This window comes from Pholcus phalangioides, unplaced genomic scaffold, assembly GCF_987345545.1.
Source record: "Pholcus phalangioides strain wild (caught in Gottingen) unplaced genomic scaffold, Ppha-v1.0 ptg000172l_1, whole genome shotgun sequence".
Lineage (NCBI taxonomy): Eukaryota > Metazoa > Arthropoda > Arachnida > Araneae > Pholcidae > Pholcus > Pholcus phalangioides.
This window is the reverse complement of record NW_028301637.1, coordinates 7536220-7559490: the sequence shown is the minus strand read 5'-3', so window position 1 is coordinate 7559490 and position 23271 is coordinate 7536220. Positions and strand designations below refer to the sequence as shown.

The following is a 23271-nucleotide window of genomic DNA, read 5'->3' as shown; positions in this document are numbered from 1 at the left end:
TTTAGAGAAATATTATTGTCGGTAAATGGAAAATTTACGTCTTTATCGCTATTATATTACATATTTTTGTTTTTTTCTGGTGTAATTGACAACTTTACATGCCTTCGACTTTTTTTCGCTTCGTACATCTTTTTTGGTTGTAATGGACACCATCTTCGCTTTGGCAATTTTTTTAGCATTAATTGGCACCTTTGCTACCTGTTACTGTTACAAAGGCGTAGCGGTGAGGGGGACCAGACACCCAAGTCCCCCCCCCCCGAAATGTGAGAAAATGACTGAAAAAAGGGAAAAATGATGGAAAATCTATTGTTCTATCACTTTGGTTTCCCCCCGAAATGAAAGTGCCCCTTCCCCAGAAAAAAATTTCTGTACGCACTTGGACTGTTATATTTATTTGGTTGAAAGTGGAAATTACTTTTGGCTATAATTGACATTTTTACTTTGCTTTTGACAGTTTTTTTAGCAATATCCTGCACTTATATGAATAAAATATTTTATTTATATCCTGTTTTGGGTATATTGATACTTTTCAACCAGAGCAACTTTCGCGGACGGCATTTGGGCCGCGGGGCGAAGGTTGCGCATCCCTACCCTACAGAATATCCCACATAGAGCGCACGTTCTATCACACTGCTCAAAAAAAGTTAGAACTTCTGTCAACCCCAAGTTCCCGGGTACCATGACCGGTACCCGGGAACACATTTTCTTTGTGTCCAAAATACGGGATATAATTTTAGATGGAAATAAGCTCAGGAGAATAATTTTGAAAAATTATCTTTCGTCTCTTTTTTTTTGAACGGAAGTAGGGTTACCAGACGTCCTTATTATTTGTGTTTTTTCAAGAAAGAGTCGAGAGACATAATAAAGTGTTAATCAATATCTTTTCAAACATCAGTTAATTTTTATTCTTCCATTTTTTTAATCAGACTTGAAAGGGATGACAATTACGGCATCCTTAGATGCGTGGATGGTTTTTATGATACGACTTATATCACTCTTCTCAAATAATGTCATAGTGCCATTACTCATTATAAGTTTTACGGTATTCAGAGTAAATTCGTTGATGTTTTTTATGATATCGCTGGTATCTTCTTTCTTCAAATCTACGGTTTTGAAATCCTCCTTGATAAATGTTACGCGACATTTATCATTTTTGTTGACTACACTATCGTGATCTTCATCATTGGTACCAGAATTACTGTGTCCATCTTCGGCCATTACGTTTTCGGAAGAAGGCTCTTCTTTGGTCACCCCACTGAAAGACAAGCAGAGAAAGAAAAATTACGTTATACACAATATCAATAACGGATTTTGAAGATGATATGGGATCATATTTACATGCAAGGATGACGTCACTCTCCGCTATCCATATGAGTAATCTTTAACAACTGACTGTTGCGAAGATGAATTTTTGGAAATGGGAGAAAAGTCAAGTGCACTTAGCGGGGAATCGAACCCACGTGCTCTCACTTTGCGGGTGAGCGCCTTAGATCACTAGACTACAAAGGCGACGAATCTCTCAAACATATTTTCGAAACAATATTTTATCAACTGATTCTGATATTGCTGATGCCTTCGCAAAATATTTTGGATCTATTTTTCCCCTCCAACAATTTTGATAAAGTCGACATCAGATCATCCATTGGATGTGCAAATGATAATGACATACTGAGCGTGAGTAACATTACGGCTGGTGAAATTAGGAAATGTGTCAATGACCTCAAGAATGCAAAGCCTTCAGTTTTTGATGGGATTCCTGTTTATATTGTTGAAGCTTGTGTGGATTTATTTGTGTATCCATTATTGATCATTTTTAACTTGTCTATAACGAATAACGACTGGAGTTTTTTTCTCATGAATGGAAAAATCCAAAATAATTCCAATTTATAAGAAGTGGGGGAATTAGGCTTGTCTCACGAACTGCAGACCGGTGACAATTATTTTTGTTTTTTCAAAGATTTTTGAGTCCGTTATTCAAATACAAGGCCACGAGGTGACCGAAAAGAAGATGCCCATAACAAATATGGATGTCATATATTTCAAAAACACAGCAACCCAATTAAAAATGCAATGAAGTAAATTAATATTTGGCCCCAAACGGTGTCTGGCCTTACCGAGATTACTTTATGTGTGCTGTTATCACATACAGTTGTTATAACACATACCATGTAAATAATATTGCTTTGTCCGGGACTGACTCGACGACTGATCTTGGTGTCCTATATTCTTCGGATTTTACTTTCTCAAAACACATTATAATGACATTGGTTTTGGTTCTTACTAAGAACTAGGCTACATTGTGAGAATTATCAAGGATTTCGAAGATACCAAAGTTCTAACAGTTTTGTTTAGCTCTCTTATTCGATCCAAACGTGAATATGCGTGCGTTATTTGGAACCTAGTTCAAGATTACCAAATCAAATTATTGGAGTCTGTAGAATATAGATTTCTCAAACATTTTTTTTTCAAAAAATCATTTCATGGTATTCTAACTGGTACGTTTTTACGCTCGTAATTTCATGTTGTTAGTCGAAGTGATCGTAGAGATTTTTTATTGATATCTTTTTTTCATAAGTTATTTCATAATAACTTAATAACATTGATTGTATGCACATTTTACGGGAAGTTAACGTTAATGTTCCAATGTATCTCGAACGAGATTTTATAATTTATTTGCAATTAAGAGGTACAGAACAAATTTATGTAATTTTAATCCCATTTATCGATTCTGTCATCTGTATAATCGTCAAACAGGGCATCTAGGTATTTTTTATTCCCCTTTAAAGAGTTTTAGGAATCGCCTTTTTAAGCAATAGGATTTTTGTGTTTTTATTCCCAATTTTATGTATTTTACATTCAATTTTATATATTTTATAGTGAATTTCATATTTGGTTTTTTATGTTACTTTATTTTTCATTTTACCATCAACTTTATTCGTTGATTAATTAAATTTTTATGTCTGCCTGGGCCATTACTTTTATTCGTGTACTTTATCATTTTTAAGTTTTATTTTATTTTTTGTGTAATGTGTTTTTTTTACCCTCTCAAACTGTGACCGGATATTTTCTGGTGTTGGATGATGAATAAATGAAATGAAATATGCCACACCTACAAGTTTGAATACCGAAGTATCCTGTACCCTATCGGTTGGAAGTGATACGCGATCATATTTGAGAGATTTAGCCTGAAAACGTTTACATCTAACGCAATATTTCAAGACACTTCTTATGAACCTACGCCCTGAATATCCAGTGTTCTCTCTTAAAATACTTAGAAGAATTTTCATCCCGGCATGGCAGTTTTCCCTAAGGTAATACTCAATTAGCCGACGAGTAAATAAACATTTATACTGTAACAAGATGGGCGATATGAACGATGATTTTTCTATACGTTCAGTTATTCGAGTCCTCACTCGTATATCTTTCCCATCTGTGAATATTTTAAGAACAGGAATATCCTGAAGGGACAGGAAAGTATTATGTCTGACAATTCTTACATGCGCCTTTTCTGCCGTTTCAGTTTCATCAACAGAGAGTTCTCCTCTCAACTTGGATGAGTTTTCTTTCCTCACATTGAAAATGAAAAGCAAGATCCAAGCTATCAAACGGGTAATCGATTGATGGTCAGAAAATCTGACGGAATAACATGGAACTTCCTTCACTGAAAAATTGAGATTACACAATTTCACCTTCCTTTTCTATGAGTCAAATTGTTTTATTTGACAAGCTATTGAATTTACTGGTCAGATTTCGGGAGACGCCAATAACCAAGAGGACCCATTCCCCATGATGAGCTATTTAATTGAGTAGGGGACAACCTCGTCACAACAGATAAGAAGGATTCAACTTCGAGACTTTGCAAGTACACATTTTCTGTTAAGGAGTGATTGGATAACGCAGTGGCGTTTATTACACTGTTAGCTAACATTAATAGTTTCTTTTCGTTTGGGCACATTATTACTAAATTCAATTTATCACACTTTAAGTATTTAACTTTACTCTTACAGTTGCGAGATAAATGTCCCACTTTCGAGCAACGAAAACACGATCGATTTTTCACGGCAATATTTTTTCGTTAGCTGAGTGTCATTTTTTAACCGTGGAGACACTCTGCCGACTTATGGTTTTTCAAGCAAAATTTCGCTTACCATCGTTATCAGAATCAGCGCTAACTAACGCAGCAATGGTGGGTGGTCGGGGCTCCTGTTTTTGTGACGCACACATTTTCTGCACACCCAGTCCCTTCTGAGCTAGAGCAATCATCTGTTCACTTCGAACTTCACTTCGAAGAAACTGCATCAGTTTATTTAGTGAGTGGTGACACTACCATTTTCCGATGCGTCTTTACTAGAGCGACTTCTATCCCATGCTTGGAGAATAGATTCCATTACACACGAACCCACGAGTGACTCCAAACAATCAGCAAACTTCTCCTTCGTCTTTCCTAAACTTTCCAATGCCGTCAACTTGCTTTCCAAACTGTCGTATAGAGATCGAAGGAAGGAAGACAGATTGCAAGATCTATCTTCCTGAGGTTGCATTGCTCATGAACATTTGAAAGACGTCTCTGACATATATTTGGATCCAGAAATCGTCCCTTCCAAATCTGTCAATAAACTGCGGAATAGCTTTACCATAATTCTCTCTGGTCGTGCAGCCTTTGACTCTGCAATATTTCCGCAATTTGTGCTTCCACCGTCTCCAAACGGTTGAGATCTTACCAGTCAATGAAGCATCATAATTCACTCGCTTGAAAATCATCTGCCAATGCATGTTCGATACTCGCATCTCGTGAATGAAGCACGAAGACTTTTACGATCCGACTTCAAAGATTCGATATCCATATTAAGAATACGTATCCTATTGTCACTCGCGGACGCCCCTATTTCAGAGGGTCTTTCGATTGGAGGATTCTCAATAAGAAAAGAATTGAATTATATAACAATTAACTGGTGTCTAATTTCTCTATATAATGATGATGATTCTGCTTGACCATACACGTCTACAACAAGCACACTCTTTTAAAAACAGAGTGAAAAGAGGAACTGAAACTAAAACTAAAGAGCGTGGGTGTCCTCCTCCTGGAACGCCGTCTGGGGAGAGAGCCCCCTTTTGGGTGGTTTATGCTTCAGGGATTCTCGAAAACAGTGAGGACACGCGTTATCACCGACGGAAGCGGAGTACATGGCGTTATTCGAAGCTGCAAAAGAAACTGTATATGAAGAATTTCACCCGTGAAGTGTCTCTAAGTTCATTGATTGCACCCGTGACTGTGTTTTTGCGTGACTGTGTCAGTCAGCAGAAAAGCTTGTACAATATCCTGCATTTTATGCTAGATGCAAGCATATTTACATACGTTACCATTTTGGTCGTGCAATTTATGAAAATAGTTTTATCAATGTCAAATATTTAGCTTCTTTGGATATACCTGCTGACATGCTAACCTAAGTACTTGGTAAAAGTAAGCATCAAAATTCCTGTAAGCTGCTGGAATTACATTCTGCATAATGCATATTATTCGACTGAAAATTGTATATTTGCAGTGCATGTCGATTGAAAATTGTATATTTGCGGTGCATATCGATTGAAAATTGTATATTCGCATTGCATGTCGATTGCAATTAATGTTAATTACATTTCATGTTTATTTCATTTCATTTTAAATTGGTTGTGTATGCATTATGGCAGGAAATTTTATTGCATTGATTGTTTCAGGTTGCGTTTTTAATTATGAGAAATTTGATCTGCATATGATGTAAAAGAAAATTTTAGATTAGGCAGTGGGGGGGGGGGATGTTTGAGATATTTACTGTAAAATACTCTTCACCTCATTCCTTCTCTGTGACTAATTCCAGAATTAATAAGTTAATTATAAGTTATAAAAGTTATATTATAATGAATTATAAGTTAAATGAAGTTCAGTTAAAAAACGTCAGAATACCTGGATATTCGTACTTTACTGATAAATGATGACAATATTGACATATTTGACGAAAAAACAATCTCAGAATAAATAAAACTCTCGAATAACAATGCGCGGGCTCCTGATTGACTCGGAGCCTTTGGCCAGTTCAACCCACCCGTTAGTTATTTCTAATTTTTAAATAATGCTTACTTCTTGGCGCATTTTGGAAGTGATGGGTACCAGCTTCCGGATTCCGTACAAAAGTGCGTGGTCGTTTTCGAACCGCACGTTACGTCGCACTTTGGAGGTTCGAAGCGGGCGCCAGTGTAACAGACCTTTTTGGAATTTACATCGGTCGGTACAAGGCTTAAATCACATTTAACTTTAGCTGGAATGAAAATAAATAAATAGTTGCTACAAACACATGTGAAGAAAAGACCAATCACGGTTACCCACGTATGCACTTTCCTGAATTCGACTCTGTTTATTTAGATTTGAAAGCGTATTGAGAAAGTTGCATCGTTGAAATTCAAAATCCACCAAGATTGAATTTGAACTCGTGTTACACCCAAATTAGCCGCAAACAAACTCCGTTCAAATAGCATTTACTGCCGTTTGAATTAGTAAGTAATATTTGAAGAATCACGGGGGACTGCGCGGCCCCATAGCACAGCATAAATAAACAATATCCTAGTATGATGTTTATTGACCTTTACATTGCATTTACGAGATAATCTCGCCTAAATTGATACCTTTTATTTCGGTAATTACGAGATATCTCCCCTCCTTATTACCCTCTTATTACAGCGACGATAAGCCCAGATAGAGAGGGCTGCATTTGTTTTGCAGTCAAACATGACTTCATCCATTATGCGTTAAATTTGAATAAAAATTTTACATACACAGAAAACAAAAAAATTAAAACGCATTATTGGTTGCAAAGCTAATCAGTGAAATTTCAAAAACCGCGTCAAGGATTAAATGAACCATTTCAATTCATGAAATGTGCCGAGTAGGTCCGAAATTTTTGAATATTTTTTAAACGTGGATGAACGCAGGGACGTAGATAAAGCCACCCCGTCTTCTCTGAAACGGGATGGAATTACTTATATACTGGGTGGCCAGAAAGTTTCGTTGTTGATTTGAAGGGTCATGAGGGAGGATGATGATGAATTTACCGGTGCGAAATTTTGGAAATCGTTTATTTCCTTTTTCTTCATCCTGACCTCGATGTATTAGGCCTTTTCACTGCCGCAATACGCAGTGTTTATGGTTACGGGATTTCAAAAAAAAGAAAAGGCAAAACCCATATTTCAATGCGTAATCGGAACAAGTCCAGATGGGTTTGCATGCAACCCCCCGAAAAACGTCGTGAAATAAAGAGAGGAAAATAAGAGGGTTCTCACAGCGAGGTTTCTGTTTTGCTCTCGCTGCCGTGAAGTTCTCGCAAAAACACCGAGAAATAACGCGAGTCTGTCGGCTAATGGTCTTTCTTTCTCGCAATTTGGCAAGAACTTCACGGCGGATACGCGTTAAGTAGGGACCTTTTGGGGGTTCATATAACTTCTTACCGCCTCACTCATCCTCTTGCTTATCGCGCTTTGATTAACGTTTCTTTTTTCGTCGATATCTTGTAGACCAATCCAGACAGACCTTCCAACGCTCTTGGTCGTTCTTAATGATAATTGTTCCAATTCCGCAATATAATTTTTGTGGTGCCATTGTATTTTTTTTTGGAAATTTCGTAACCATAACCGGAACCGCTGCGTATTACGATGGCCAGATACCTAGAGGGCATACTGAAATTAAAATAAAAACAGATTCCACAAATTTCGATACCAATCGATCGCAGCCTCCTTCGCGGCCCTTCGAACCAGCAAAGAAACTACAGCAAATACAAATACAACCACAACAGGCAAAATGCCTAACGTGGTGACTGAAAAAAGATGTGCAAAGAAAATATGTACTTCGAATACATCAAAACTATATCAAAAATACAGCAACCCAATAAGAGCAATAAAAAACCAATAATTATATATAATTTAAATGTACTATATTTGTGCCTATATTTACCCATAAAAATATCAAGGTTGTCTCATCTAAGTATGGATAGCTTCTCGTTTTATTCCAATATATTTTTCGTACTTGCCTATTTAAACGTGCCAATTGTGTTAGAATTCACGATGCCCGGACGTAAGCTACTCCATTTATTCACAACCGTATTAGAGAAAAATTCCCTGCGACACCACAACCTGGAATTTTTCCCTTACTAAATGACACTGATGCCTCCGTAACGAAGCAATCATCCGACATCTGCGCTCTTCCAATGCAAAAATGGCTCTTCTCTGCACTCCGACCCCCCCCCCCTCCCCCCCTCCCGAACAAGATAATGTCCCTCTGCAGGTAATGTTTCTAAAATCACACTATATACTCCAGTCCCGGACAAACTAAGCTTCAGAAAAGCAGAAGAATGACTTTAGGAGAACGCAGAGAGATCTTTTAAGAATAAACCCCCGACCCCGAGCTTTCTATTCACTTTTTGGACCACCGGAGGACAATGTTCGGAAAATCTAGGTCGCTCATCAACAAGAATACCCAGATCGGTGACCCTAGATGCATAGGGAATAATAACTATCTGGAAATCGTGTATATTATTCGAGTGATTTAGTTACTCTACAACCAGTTCGGATAGTGAAGTACAGCATCAATAGCTGATGGACAAGAAAGTCATTCGATACGATTTCTAGAAGGTCGGACTCAAAATGCAGCCTTGCTTGATATCCCGTTTGGATCTAAAAATGACCGGTGTCAGTTATCACCAGGCTATGGATATAATCAAATGAGACGGGCGGAAAAATTCGAGGGTTATATCTAAGAGAATCAGCTATCATCCAGCCCTGTTTTAACCGAATCTCCTTCAAAACCCCCTCAATCGCCACCCACAAATCTATATTTTCATTATCGAATTCAAATCAAATGATAGAACTATTATTGCTCACTAATACAAGCGCTGTAATTTTATTAATGCAGATGAGCCTAAGAGCCAGGCACGGAGGGGTGATCACTCCCCCCCCTCCCCAAGTGAAATATGCAATGTTGCCAAATGGAGTAATTCATGAAGTTTTCGTAACTTCTATATGACAATATTGAATCCGTTGAGAATTACCCATATCAACAAAAATAATTAATTCAAGAAAATTTCGACCAAAGAAATAGCAGAAACCGGGACGAAGAAAAACAGGGAAAATACGGGACATGATATATGGTCACATTGTCCACGACACTTTGTAAAATCACCCCCCTCCCAAAAGTGAGTTTAGATTCGCCCCTGCCACCACCTTTTACAGCAGAAAGCCTCCGCGCGAAGCTTTGACGTCACTGAAGTCGTCCATTTCGTCTGTAGCCATTAGATATGACACCAAACATGGCCATCGCTCTGTCCCTTGCGGGATATAAGCGGATTACAGGCCGACGTATGCGAAATCTTTTTTTTTTCGCACTACAGTCGAATCCCGTTTTAACGGATACCGTTACAGCGAAAATCTCGTTGTAACGAACCCTTTTCTAATCCCCCAGATAAGTTTGCATAGAAGCATTGCAAACACCTGGAATTCCTTTATAACGCAATTTCGTTTTAACGAAGTGATTTCTTCGGTCTCTTGGAGTTCGTTATAACGGGATTCGACTATGTATTCAGTGACCATAGGTGAAATAGATTACTTCAGCGACGTCACGAGCATCGCGCGGGGGCTTTCTGCTATAGAAGGCGTTGCCCCTGCCAGGGGCAATATCAGTATTATAGTTTTCATCATGGATATACTCACGGGTGCAGTCTTGTATGTCGAATGGACTCCAATGTCCAGTGTCACCATCGCATTTGAAGTAGTCCACATCTTTGCCATTGGGCAATTCATGTCCCCATATGCATTGAATATCACAATGGCTGCGAGAAATTGACAAGGTTCGATATTTTTATGTACACGTATACTGATTATACACGTCTATGAAATATATGCTTAATCATTCGCACTTCTACAGTTATAAATGCGGAAACATTTATCATTCCCCCATTTTGAAAATTTTTGTGGCAACCCTTCGTGTGTCGGAAGTTTCATGTCAATTCATGCAAAATTGCATGTATGGAAAAAAATAATAGTTTCCTGGATGGAAAATAATCACACCACATTGAAACTGAATCCGTACCTATCTAATTAAACTTCAGTGAACTTGGATTAATAGTGCAAATTTCAATATGGATAATATAAAAACCTTTTGAGCACATTGCATAAAATAGAAAACCCACGCCTGAACCTCAAAACACGAAAAGAGAAACACCAAAAAGCTGTTTCCAGGCTACTATAGCGCCTTCTTCAGTAGGAAAGGTATGTTATATCGCAGACCACTCGCTTGAACAATAACAGCAAACCGTTCATGACCCTTCGCTCTGTCTCCCACACGTCATATAAGCTGGTTGTATTTGTCTGAATAGAAACACGTGGTTGATACAATCCGTCTGCTTCAATCGACCCCGTGTTAGGGGCCGTTCAAGTATTACGTTAACAAATTTTTAGCCATTTTTGACCCCCCACCCCTGTCAGCAAAATTTCGTCATCAGCTCTGCCCCTCTGAATCCTAACTCATATTTTCATAAAGGGTGGTTGATGACGTAAGCATTATCCAAAGCCCCCCCTCCCCCTTGTCATCTAAAGTCAGCAAATCGGATTACCCCCCCCCCCATCGATGATGACGTAATACTTGAACGGCCCCTTACCGTTTAAGGCGCGTATACACTAGCGTGCGGATCATGCAATCAAAGCATTCGCAATTGGTTGTTCAGTAATTTGTACGGTGTTGCGAACGATTCTTGAACTGTTTTCAACTGGACCCACCTGGAATCGGTTTTTTCAACGAACACAAAGGAAGTTTGTGTACCCACGAGCGGATTAGAACTGCTGCAGGGAATTGAGCGTTGCAAGATTGGAGCGCTAGTGTATAAGCGCCTTTAAGCGAACGGTCTGCACTATAACAGACAGAGGAACGGGCTACATTTAGGCGCATATACACTAGCGAGCCAATCTTGTAACGCACGACCCCCCGCAGCGGTTCTAATCCACTCATAGGTACACAGACTTCCTTTGTGTTCGTTGAAGAAACTGATTCCAGGTGGGTCCAGTGAAAACAGCTCAAGAATCGTTCACAACACTGTACAAATTACTGAACAACCAATTGTGAATGCTTTCATTGCATGATCCGCGCGCTAGTGTATACGCGCCTGTATCCCTGAAAATACAAATACAACGCACACAACAGGCAAGATGCCCAACGAGGTGGCTGACTTAAGAACATCATGGATCCCCGAGCCATTTTTTGGAGGGCCTACCTACTGCTGCTACACCACACATGCACCCCCCCCCCCCCTACGGAACCCCCAACGAATCGGTACATGCGGGAATGTGCGTGTAGCGAATGTGCGTGACTCTGTTCCGGCAACGGACTCTGTTTTCACCACAACCAGAAACATGGCAATATTATTTCATTAAACAGGATTAAAGCCCTAGCAGACAGAGAAGTCATTATAATCCAGTTGAAGCAGGCAAGCACAGCGAAAAAGAAAGCGCCTCAATCCTTGTCCGACTCTGTTCTAGTGTCGGATTTGATTGGACGTGCGTGATCATAGACGTGAAATCAGGATTTTCTTCCTTGTAACCCTTGCATGTGGCTTTGGCGCTATTTTTTTTTTCAAGCAACTGTGACGTCATAGAAACGTCACAGTAGACCGCGAGGCTACCGTAACTTTTGATCCATTTGGCGCCACCATATTTCCTAGCGACATTTAATAATGGATATTCTAAATTTAACTTCAGTTCGGCAACCGGGATTGATGCTGTGGGAAGTTCACGAGACGCTTAAAACGAAGGTTATGAGTTCGAGTCCCTTCATAACCATCCAATTTGTTCTTCTAACATCTTCGTTTGAAAAGTTTAATTTCTTATTACATTTAATTTTTTTCTTTTAACCGTTGCACGGGATAAATATGATTTATTATATTATAATTCACCACAAATTGTCAGATGCACGGGAATGAGGGGGGGGGGGGTGTTCCCAAACAGCGAACTTGGCGATACAGGGGAATGGGGGCCACCCCCGTATAACAAGTTATCGTTTATTGTGTGAATCACTAAAAAATGTTTTCATTTTTTTTCTGATTTAATCAAAATGTGGTTCAGTTGCATCAAGTTGACAATAGTAACCAGCTTCGCTGGGCGCTCGGCCCTGCTATCATTTATTGATTCATAATGCTAATAGATTCATTAGAAAACCAAACATAGAAATTGTGTTTCGGCAAGCCGCTGTATTTATTGCATGTCAATATAATTATTATAATATAATATATATCATTATTATTATGATCGTTATAGTATTGTTAAATTCTATCATTGTAATATTATCGTGTGAGCAAATGAGTCGTAATGACAAAATAAAAGCGAAATCGTTAACAGACCCTGGTGTTTGGCGATAAGTTGCCAAACGTAACAGCAGGAGGTACACTTTACACATACGGTGATGTTTCTATAACGTCACAGTAGCCTGATTCTAATTGTCTGATAATGTCAAAAATATAAATAAAATCGCCATAACTACGAAGGACAGCCAAAACTAGAGAGGAAATCCTTAATCAGACGTCATTGATCACGTGATACTAACTATCCAATCAAATCCGACACTAGAAAAGAGTCTGACAAGTGTGGAGGTGCTTGTGCGAAAGAAGCTGTCTATCGCCACTATTTCCGATTTTTGAAATATAATAGTTGATTTTAATTTTCTACAGTATGTATGATGTTTTAAATTATCACTTATGTCAGTGTTTAACCTTCTAATACTTGGGGTTCGGTGAAATTGATTGAAGAATTTCACAGACCGGACATAAATGGGAGAAATAATTTGCGAATTGGCTAAAAATGTACATATATCACCAGTGCTCCCAACACACAGGGTCCGGGTACCCAGGGTGGGCCATTGACAGATCCTTTCATGGGGAAATTGAAAAGTTTGATTTCGAGGGGCCGTTGATGAATCTCATTCTTTTCTTGCTTTTCATTGTGCATTGCGCCGTAGTGCTTATTGTGGTGCACTGGAAATAGTGGAGCATTTGTGGAGTGCATTGCATGCTGTATTGTAATGCGGTGTTTATTGCGTAGTGTGGTGCATCGCTGATTGTGGTCGATTGCATAACATTAGGTATTGTAGTACATCGCATGCTGTATTGCTTATTATAATGCAGTGCTTATTGAGTGTTGTGGTGCATGGCTGATTCTAGTGCATCGCGTGCTATGTTGCTTATTGTAATGCCATGCTTAGGGCGTAATGTGGTGCCATGCTCATTATGGTTCATTGCGTATTTTTTGCTGCATTGCTTATTGTTGTGCACTGAAAATAGTGGTGCTTTGCGTATTGTGGTGCACTGCAAATAGTGGTGCAGCCCTGTTTGTGATGTATTGCGTATGATAATGCATTACGCATTGTTGTGCATCGTGTGCCATATTGCACATTGTAATGCTGTGCTTGTGTGGTGCATTGGTGCATTGCTCATTATGGTGCTTTGCTTAGTGTGTGTGTGCTTGCGCGCGATACATCGTCTGTTGTGCTGTATTGCTTATTGTGGTGCACTGCTAATAATGTTGCATTCCTGATTCTGGTGCATTGCTATCCATTACATATCCCAGTGCATCCACGTGCTGTATTGTTGTATTATAGTGCATTTTATATTGTCAGGCATTACGGTTTGTGCCATAATGTGGTGCACTGGATAGTGGGTCATCGCGTATTGTTATGCATCATGTATTTTAGTGTATAGCGTGCAGTATTGCTCATTGCAACGCAGTGTTTATTGGGCATTGTGGTGCATCACGTATTATGCTGTATTGCGTCTTGTGGTACACGCATATTGTGGTTCATTGCGAATTATGGTGTTTTACTTATTGCCCTGCATCGAGTATTGTGCTGCATTGCATATTGTGGTTCATTGCGAATTATGCTGCTTTGCTTATTGCCTTGCATCGTGTATTGTGCTGCGATGCATATTGTGGTGTATTTCCTATTGTGGTGCACTGTATACAGTAGTGCATTGCTTGCAGTAATGTTATTGCCAATGGTGGCGCATAGCATATGTTGTATTGCTTATCGTGATGCACTGCAAATAGCGGATCCTTGCCGATTTTAATGCATTGCGTATTTTGGTGCATAACTTTTATGGTACTTTTCTTATCGCGATGTATCGTGTATTATGGTGCGAAGCGTTTACACATTGAAAATGTACTTACATGGACTCTTTGCTCATACGACACAACATAGTGGAAGAATAAACTTTTTCCGGATAAGTGCATAATCCAACATTTCCCCGTTTAGAACGTCTTCCGTCGACCTCGTGCGTAGCTGAAACTTTAGCAAAACTTGTAAATTTATACGAAACATGAGAAAACAGATTTTTTTATAACCCTTCAATGCATGATTTTGTGAACATAATACTAAATATATCTGAATAAACGCATGACCTGAATATCGAACACTTATGGCGTCGCGAAAAGAATCGTAATCATCAGTGAAATCGTCATGATATGCAACAAATATTGAAAACACAACTTTATTTCCACACAATTCTATTCACACACATCTGTTATGAGTCGTAGCCACCACGAGAGATACGCCTCGCATCGGACCTCCTTATTCCTATGCCCATTTTCGACTTGTTCTTTCACTGCTCACTTGCTCACTCTCTTTCTCATTCGCTCATTCATTTATTAAATCTCTTAATCACTCCTGTGCTCACTTGAACACTGATTTTCTCATGCTCTCGCTCCCATTCTCACTTGCTCATTCATTCATTCACTTCTGTGCTCACTTGCTCATTTACTCCTACGCTTTTTTTGTAACTTATTTGCTTACTGGCTCACTCTGCCATCTGCTCATCGGTTTTCTCATTCACTTGCTGAATCATTAGTTTATCTGCTCACTCATTCATTCACTCCAGTGCTCAATGGTTTGCCCATTCACTCACTCATATGCGCATTCGCTCAATTCTACGATCACTTGATCATCCCTATCCTCACTTATTTGACTCATTTGATGGCTCAGTTTTTCAATCTCTTCACCACCAATAAACTGACTTGCTCATTTACTTATTTATTGGTTCAAACACTCCCTTATCCACCTATTTTCCATTGCTCACTCGCTTATTCACTCATTCACTTGGTCACACAGTTATGCAACCATTCACTTGCTGATTCGTTTGTTCATCCATTCACTTGCTCATTCGTTTATTCATCTATTCACTTGCCAAGTCACGATCTATAAATTTTTACTGTAACGCAGTCTGGGTGAGGTTTTATAATCTGTGATACATAAATTTCAGTTTTTCTATTTCTATCAAAATCGTACAGGGAAATGATTTCTAACAACGAAAGCGTTCCAAGGTGTCGTCCTCAGAAAATTATTAAAAAGATTTTACATTCATCTCACCCATGAATGCATAAAAAAAATTAGCTGCAGAATGCAATTATTAAAGACGAGTAAAATTAAAAATGACAAAAGCGAGCTACTCATCGCCTCTCGCGCTTCTTGATGATATCTGTAAACGAATATTTTCACTTTCTCTTCCATTCTCTCCTCCAGCTTCTCTGTATCTCTAGAAACTGTTTATTTCTCTTTCTTTGTCTGTGCAGTACTTGATCGTGTGTTGTTTGAATGACTTCAATCCAACACTCTAGGGTTGCTGGATTTTAAATTTCATTCTTGGCCTCTTTGATTTTCAAATTAATCATATTTACGATTTGTGTGAGCGACCCATATTAGTACTTCCTGATATTTTCATATTTTTGAGAATATTTAAATGAGTAGAGTCAATGGTATTTTTTTCAAAATGTTTCGAACACGTCACCTTCGGACCCTTTTCCAGTATTGTCCAACAACATTTGGCGCTCCTAGAATTGTAGATTGATCTCGGGGATATTTTAAAAATAAGATTTTTTAGAGCTCCTTTTCTTCTTTCTGTTCTAGATCACAAACTAGTGATATGGGGGACCAAATTTATGGTTAATTTCAACTTACTAATGGTTATAATGTTGAACGCCTATGTTGTCTCAAAAAAACCATATTCAACGAATCAATTCTCTCTTCATAGCTTAAGCCTTGCACACCGGCAAGTGTTTTGTCGGCTCTTCTCTGCACTCTTTCAAATAAGTCTATACCTTTCTGAAGATAGGGTCCCCAAAACCAACGGCATACTCCACGCCAGGACAAATTATGCTTCAGAAAAAATGGAAGAATGAATCTAGAATAACGCGAAGAGACTTTTTAAGACTAAAACCGAGCATACTATTCGATTATTCGGCCACCGCTGAACAATGTTAAAAAACACGAGAGTATCACAGTAGGTGAGCATCCAGTTATATGCGGAATGGTTTTAGCGTTCATCTCACAAATGAAACGTGGATTGGTTCGAACCAAATGAATGGAATTTGTGCTCCATTCATTTTCCCATGCTGCATATTTTTTCTAAGTTGCGTCTGGAGCCATTCCCCCACCCCCATCGCTTTACTTTCCGACTACACTCGTTAATTTAACGCCACCTACGAATTCGCTAACGATCCTATCAATTCCTTGATCGAGTATGAGAACCAGGACACTTCCTTGAGGGACTCCAGTTATGACACCTATCAAATCTCAGAAAATTCCCCGTTCTCCATAACCCTGTTACCCTGCAATGACGATTCTTTCAAATTCATCGGCTTTACCCAAAGCCTTAGTCACATGATCATAGAAGAAACGAGGTCGGTTATACATGTCTTTCACTTCCTGAACACATGTTGATTCTCCGTCAAGAAATAATTATCCTCCATCCACTTCCCGAGTTGTGTTTTGATAACTATTTCCAGTATTTTAAGAGAAGGAATTCTTGAAACTCATCGGGCGATTGTTGGAGACGGTTTTCCTAAAAATTGATTTCGCAAGTTTTATTAGCCGTGTCTTTATTACGGGAAATCACGGTATTTATAAGAAATACTATACAACTTAATATTCTTCCGTAAATTTGAATTTGAAACATACCGGTCGTGATCAGTTCTTCGTCACAGTACGGTCCAGTTCGGCCTATGAGACAAGTATCACAAGTTCCGTCATCGGTGTAGCAGCTGTAACAGTACTTGTATCGACCGCATTTTTTGAGAGCCGAGGCCAGGGAATCCTTGCAGGGTCCACATTGATTGGTTTCGTGATTACGGCATCTGAAACGAAACATTTACATATCTTTTAGGTTTTTGTACAGTCAAACTTGGTTACAATGATCATAGTTATAACGAGGGCTCGGATTTTTATGCCCTAAAAATGAAACGTCCTTGCTGATAAGTTAAAAAACCTGATTTTACCGATTAGTAACGACGTCTCATCTTTAGGGTCATAAAAATCAGAGCCCTAGTTACGTCAATAGCCCGGATAATATATAAGTGCATACTCAATTGTATATTTTTGCAGTCAGTGCACATAATTGCATAAATCACCGAAATTTTAGCATAAGTGCATGTTTTTATCATTTTCACCACTAACGCAAGAAAGACGGGTCAGGATATACCTAAAGGGGCTGGCAGGGGTCTGTGTGATTCAATACCTTTCCCCGGCAATTTTTGAGTATTTTAACATTTTCGAGCATGGTATAATATCTTTTATAATAGAATAGTGTTATACTACAAAGAATTTGATGATGAAACCGCTGATCTATTAATGTCTTTTTATCACTACTTAGTTTTTAAAGCATTCTGTGCAAATGACCTCTCTCGATGCACGTCAGTGTAGAGGAGACTCGAGACTGTGGAATGGTATTTTCTACATTCCCCATAGGATTTCAGTGTTACATCACCTCTAGGTTTTGAATAGGATCAACGATCGTAATCTTGTTTTTTTTTATTATTTATTTTTCGCAGTTGAAAAAACGTGATGTTCTTTCCGAAGAGGTTCAGTTTGTCTATTTGGATTTGAAAAGAAGGAAAAAATCACATAATTTCAGTGATGTGGAATCAGTATCTGCAAGCAATGAGTTCCTGGTAAAATATTTCGCGATCCTTGACGTCCTATTCACGAGGAAGGTTCCACGGTGATCCATACGCTTTCACCTGCTGCAGTTTCTTCGCAACCGATAGAAGGGATAAAAATATTGAAATCCGAATATTTAAGGAAATCAGTTGACGTTTGTGTGTAGGATAAGGTTTTCCCGATGGCATCAATGTTGGGGGGTGGGGGGTTGCGTTTACTGTTACAAGCAGCATTTCATTTTGCATTAGCTGAGGTATTGTTTGAGATTTAATTCCATTCTGATTCACACATCCGACATCTATCTGTTGCTTACTTCGCAAAATTTATGCCTGGGTAAGTTGTCATTCTCCACTGAATTCTCATCGCAGCACCACTGCTTTTGGATTTTTCTCATGCAATCTTTGCCAACTTCGAAATACTTGAAGTTAATCTCCTTCATCTGTGATTATGCATGATCATAATTCTCATCAACCATTTTCGATCCACTGCTGGGTGAAGGTCTCCTCTAAATTCTTCCATTTCACTTTGTCTGATGCTTCAGCCATCCAGCTTACTCCAGTCACTTTTCGGATCTCGTCGATCCATCTTGCGTTGGGGCGCCTTCTCGGACGTTCAACACCACGGGAGTACCAATCCAGAATAATTGTGGTCCATCGGTTTTCCTGTCTTCTTGCAATATGTACAGTGCATTTTCATTTTAAACGTTTCGTTTAATTCTTTCCCTGATATCACATATAACTTTGTGTGGTTCCTTATCCAAGTGATTCGTTTTGTCTCTTTTTGAGATGCCTAACACATTTTTCCACTCTCCTTTGTGTTGTCTGTAACCTTTGTATAGAGTGTCTTTGTACTTGAGAGTGTCTATGCTTCAGCTCCATAAGTCTGTGCTGGTAGCAGACATTGGTTAATGCCTGCTAAATTGGATGTGCTTGATATTTGTATAACCAACTTTGTAATCCTATCAGATGTGCTATCTAATTCAAATATGTGATTTTTCCACTTTTTATGAATCCCCATTAGTTTTTCTATTATATGTTCCTCTGTAGTAAAATACATGTCCACTGGAAAAAGTTTGATTTTCTCCCCTCTTTTTCTTTTTACTTCACAGATACCTAAGAGCTGCCCCAATTTATTCTTTCTAGTTCTTCAAACTTCTGTAAACAATTTTCTGATGAAAGATATCTTCCATTGTACGTGGCCAAAGTTATCATCTTATGACAGCCTGGTCCAACCCGGAGATTCTTAGCGCACGGTGTCTTCATGTCTTGATAGTCGCTGTCCTAACCAGTGACGCTCAGACTGCAGGGGAACGAATGCCTTAGTTTATAGACAGATTTCCTATTTTTTTAAAGGTGTTTGGCCATAATCCTCCACGCTGGCCAGTGCTGGTTGGAGGATGCTCATAGCTACTTACGTGGTGCACCACGAAAAGGTACGAATTGGACCTTAAGCCTGTACTCCTAGTTGATTCCTTCAAGTTCTCATTATGAAGCAATTGAAGGGTCTTCTAGTTAACGAGTAAAGACTATTCAATAGCCCATTATACATAATACACTAGTGTAATTGAAGTTGATAAATATGAAAAAAAAAACCCAAATGAATATATGTGCGATGAATATCGTCGGACCCCGACAAAACGATAACAAATCTTACGATCGTATATAATCATGCAATACATATATGTATCACATATATATAGTATCTTCTATAGTAAGCCATGTACAGTGAAACCTCCCAACAACGACCACAGACGCGACCAAGCAAATGCTTGTAAAACTATAACAATCCATGGTATAATTAATTAAGAAAAGCTGTTTTTATAGAAAGAAGGCATTTCTATTGAAGATGCGTAGAAGTTTTCACGAAGAACTTTATTATATTCTCATCGTTAATTTCACTCAAAAATTTCATGTAGAAAAGTGCGTAAAGAGCTGCTTGAATCCTGAGATATGCATTCTTCAGATCAGATTCATCCTCCGATGCAGTCAGTTTGTTTTGTTGTTGTCTAGGGCAGTATTTTCAATTTGTGCTTACCCGACTCTTTGGTCTATGTCATGGCCACTTGCCAAATTATAACCATAATTCCTTACTGAAACGCTTCTAGTACAGTTCACGTGCTACCGCATCCGTTATCATCTACTTGAGGAATCCTCAGGGTGCGCTGACCAAATTTTGAAGATCACTGACGCAGGAAAACATCCATAGCTATGTTCATGTTCCACTGGCTCAAAGAAGAAAATATTCCTTCAAAGCAAATATTGATGGTTATTTTTCTAATGTGATAAAATGCATAATTTTTCTTCGATTCTAATTTCCAAAAGTGACCGTTATTCGAAAATTTTTGTTCGGAGGTTAACCTTAATGTTAATGCAAATACATGGGTTGTTACAAGAAAATGTGGCCATTGTTCAAAGGTTACTTTCGTTCGGAGGTGACCGTTGTGAGAGGTTTTACAGTAGTACCATTTATCATGTTTACCAACGATGTAACGCTTGGGTATTGTGAATAATCGCAGCGCAGTGAATGTGATAAATTTATGGAAATTCATCAAACTTCCCAAAATGCATAATAACCGGATTTATCACATTTACTGCGTAACATATACAGTATAGGTAATATCACGTGGGATATCCTAGGAAAACCCTTTTTAAATGATTCATGTAATCTTTGTATTTAAAAATGAATAAAAATTTTCTCACTGTTCCACCGGGACTTTGACAGTAGTTATTCCACATTCACAATTGACGTGGCTACTTTTTGGGCACGTCGCATTATGCACCTCTTTCGACACCAAAATCGCACCAAAGCAGCCGCAAACCAGTGCCAGAACGACGAGAGCTACATAATTAAAAATTATATCAGCTGGAATTACTAAAGAAAACAAGAAACTACTAGGAAAACACAGAATAATTACAAAAGCAATTTCCTTTGAACACACTAACCAGCGAGAGTACTTCGTGATTTTATATAAAGCGTAGTTTTCAATTTTCTTGCTAATTGAAATGAAATCAATTTTACCAATTTTACATACATGTATCAGTTTATATGCTACGGTAAATGGTGCGGTAATCATACGGTACTACAGTATATGAATTTTCATTTTCATGAATTTCGAGAACGAAATAGTATCCTTTGTTAATATACTTACTTCTAGCATGAAATACAGGATTTTTCTCAAGATTTGCTGCTGATTGATTGTCACAAAACACAGTCACGGTTGTAGTCAATGAACTTCATGGACAGTTCACGGATGGAAGGCTTCAAATACAAAGTTCTTTCGGAGCTTGGTATAACACCATGTGTACGAAGTTTTTTAACAGCTGGCTGATGCGAAGATATATAGTCGATGCACTTTCGACAAATTTGCCTTTCTATCGCTTGCTCAACACAACCCTTATACCTTCGAACACCACATACATGTGGCTTGATGCCAGAAAACGCTCATCTCCACAATTGTGCGATTCATCGGTGCTTGATTCCGGGGACAAACGACAGCTTCCGCCCAGAAGTTTGTGGAAGCTTGGATTGGATCAATAGACATCTTGCCATCTGCGCAATTATGTGATTCATACGCTCAGCGACACCGTTTTGTTGATACGTGGCTGATCTTTGATGCCATTTCTGAAGATCGGTGACAACTGCAGAGGTTTCGGTGCTTGGTTGCACGTATGTACAGGTCTCTATGGTGTTGCGCTCGAATGAGTACCGATCCATCTGTGACTCTTGCTTTTCGATTGGTGAAGATGACAGACGTGTTTTTCGCAGTACCTTTGACGTCGACAGGGGATTGTTTTTCAGCTCGGGAGCATAGTAAACATTCCCTAGGCGAATTGTTCCGGTCCCGCGTCCATCTAGCATATCGATATCTAGCATTATAAGGGACGTCGTGTCGGAGGTGCGTCTCTTTTCTGGGAGGTGGCGGAATATCCCTTAACACTTGATATTAGGGGTGTCCAATTTATACACGAAACTACGGAACTTAACGAAGAAGCCTTTATTTCGAAGCACACTCAAAACAGACAACCTTCCAGGACGGAAGCCACATTCCAACTCACGTTCTCTTCTCTTGGAAGATAGATGTTTTCTTCTCACCTTCTTTAACAACGTATAAACAAACAAAACGCCATTTTGTGCTGTAAGGCCACAGAGACTTAGTAAAAATGTTCATACTAGGAAAATAGATTCGTTACAGCGTAGCGATATCGTTTAGTCACTTCAGGAGATTTATCTACAGCCAGTTTCAAGAGCGAGTTCGATTGATTTTTCATTTCACAAAACAGTCTCTCGTCGTTGCACATATGTGACGTAGCTTCGCTGTTCAGGCCCCACTGTGTTCGGTAAACGTTGGAACCTGTGCGGCTTTCGTAGATTCAGCTTTTCGTCCTGCACGCTGAAGCTTTGTGGCTATTCACAGCGCAGAAGTTACAGGCGATTTCCAGAATTGCTTGCGCTTTAGCACATTCGTTGTGGCTTGACACCCCCCCCCCCCACGTTTGTCGCATTTTTTTGGCGTTGTTGTTTTTTTGTTGGTTGAATAGCAGGTTCGTTTTGAAAAATCAGGATGATTTCCTTTTCTTGCGTCCCACTCTTCAAGCAGCATTATTTTGAAAGTTTCAATCGTAGGTAGCGCCTTACGGACTCAATAGCGCACCTGAAGTTTCGAAATCGACAGTAGGTTGTCAGCTATGAGAATGTTCATTTCATGGATCTTGTCGACAATATCAAAAAAATATTTAAATGATCAGACATACCTTGAGTCGAAAGTAGACATTTCACCTTTCGAAACGACATTTGTTTCAACAGAGCTGCCTTTTCCACCGACCCCTTTAACTCTCATATTTTGTCAGTTTTGTCCAGACATGAGATGTAATACATGTTTCACGTGACAGTTTTCTTGAGCTAGCGGACAAAATTATATCCGCTCTGGATTTTTGATCGGCATGGGTACATTGTTGTACCTTCTCGGCATAACCTTCCGTTTGCAGCTTCCACGTTTCGTATTTCACGTTCAGTTCACAATTTGCAACTATAAGGAGACGGAAATTAAATAGCAAACACGTAGTCCACTTTGGAAGCGACGTGCAGCAGCTACTTTACCTGTGCCCATAACCAGAATGCTGAGGATTTAAGCAGATATACGTTCGAAAGCATGAACTACTCATCATTGAAACAGCGAAATAATTATTTAACGTAAATCACAGATTAATATGAACACAACACGGCCGTCACGACGGCAACTCAGAAGCAACCAACTTATGGCGGTAAAACACAAGCATTTGGACCTA

The 23271-nt window shown here is 39.0% G+C and overlaps 1 protein-coding gene across 1 annotated transcript; it reads right to left on the bottom strand.

The window, feature by feature from the left end:
* Nucleotides 1-885: 885 nt before the first annotated feature.
* LOC149063653 (uncharacterized) lies at nt 886-21527 on the bottom strand. The gene is made up of 7 exons (XM_089255707.1): nt 21404-21527; nt 20686-20824; nt 17009-17184; nt 14227-14344; nt 9730-9848; nt 6116-6293; nt 886-1255 (listed from the first exon to the last, which is right to left on the bottom strand). Exons 1-7 carry the CDS (start codon nt 21525-21527, stop codon nt 919-921), a joined length of 1191 nt encoding a protein of 396 aa, XP_089111833.1. The 3' UTR covers nt 886-918.
* Nucleotides 21528-23271: the final 1744 nt, after the last annotated feature.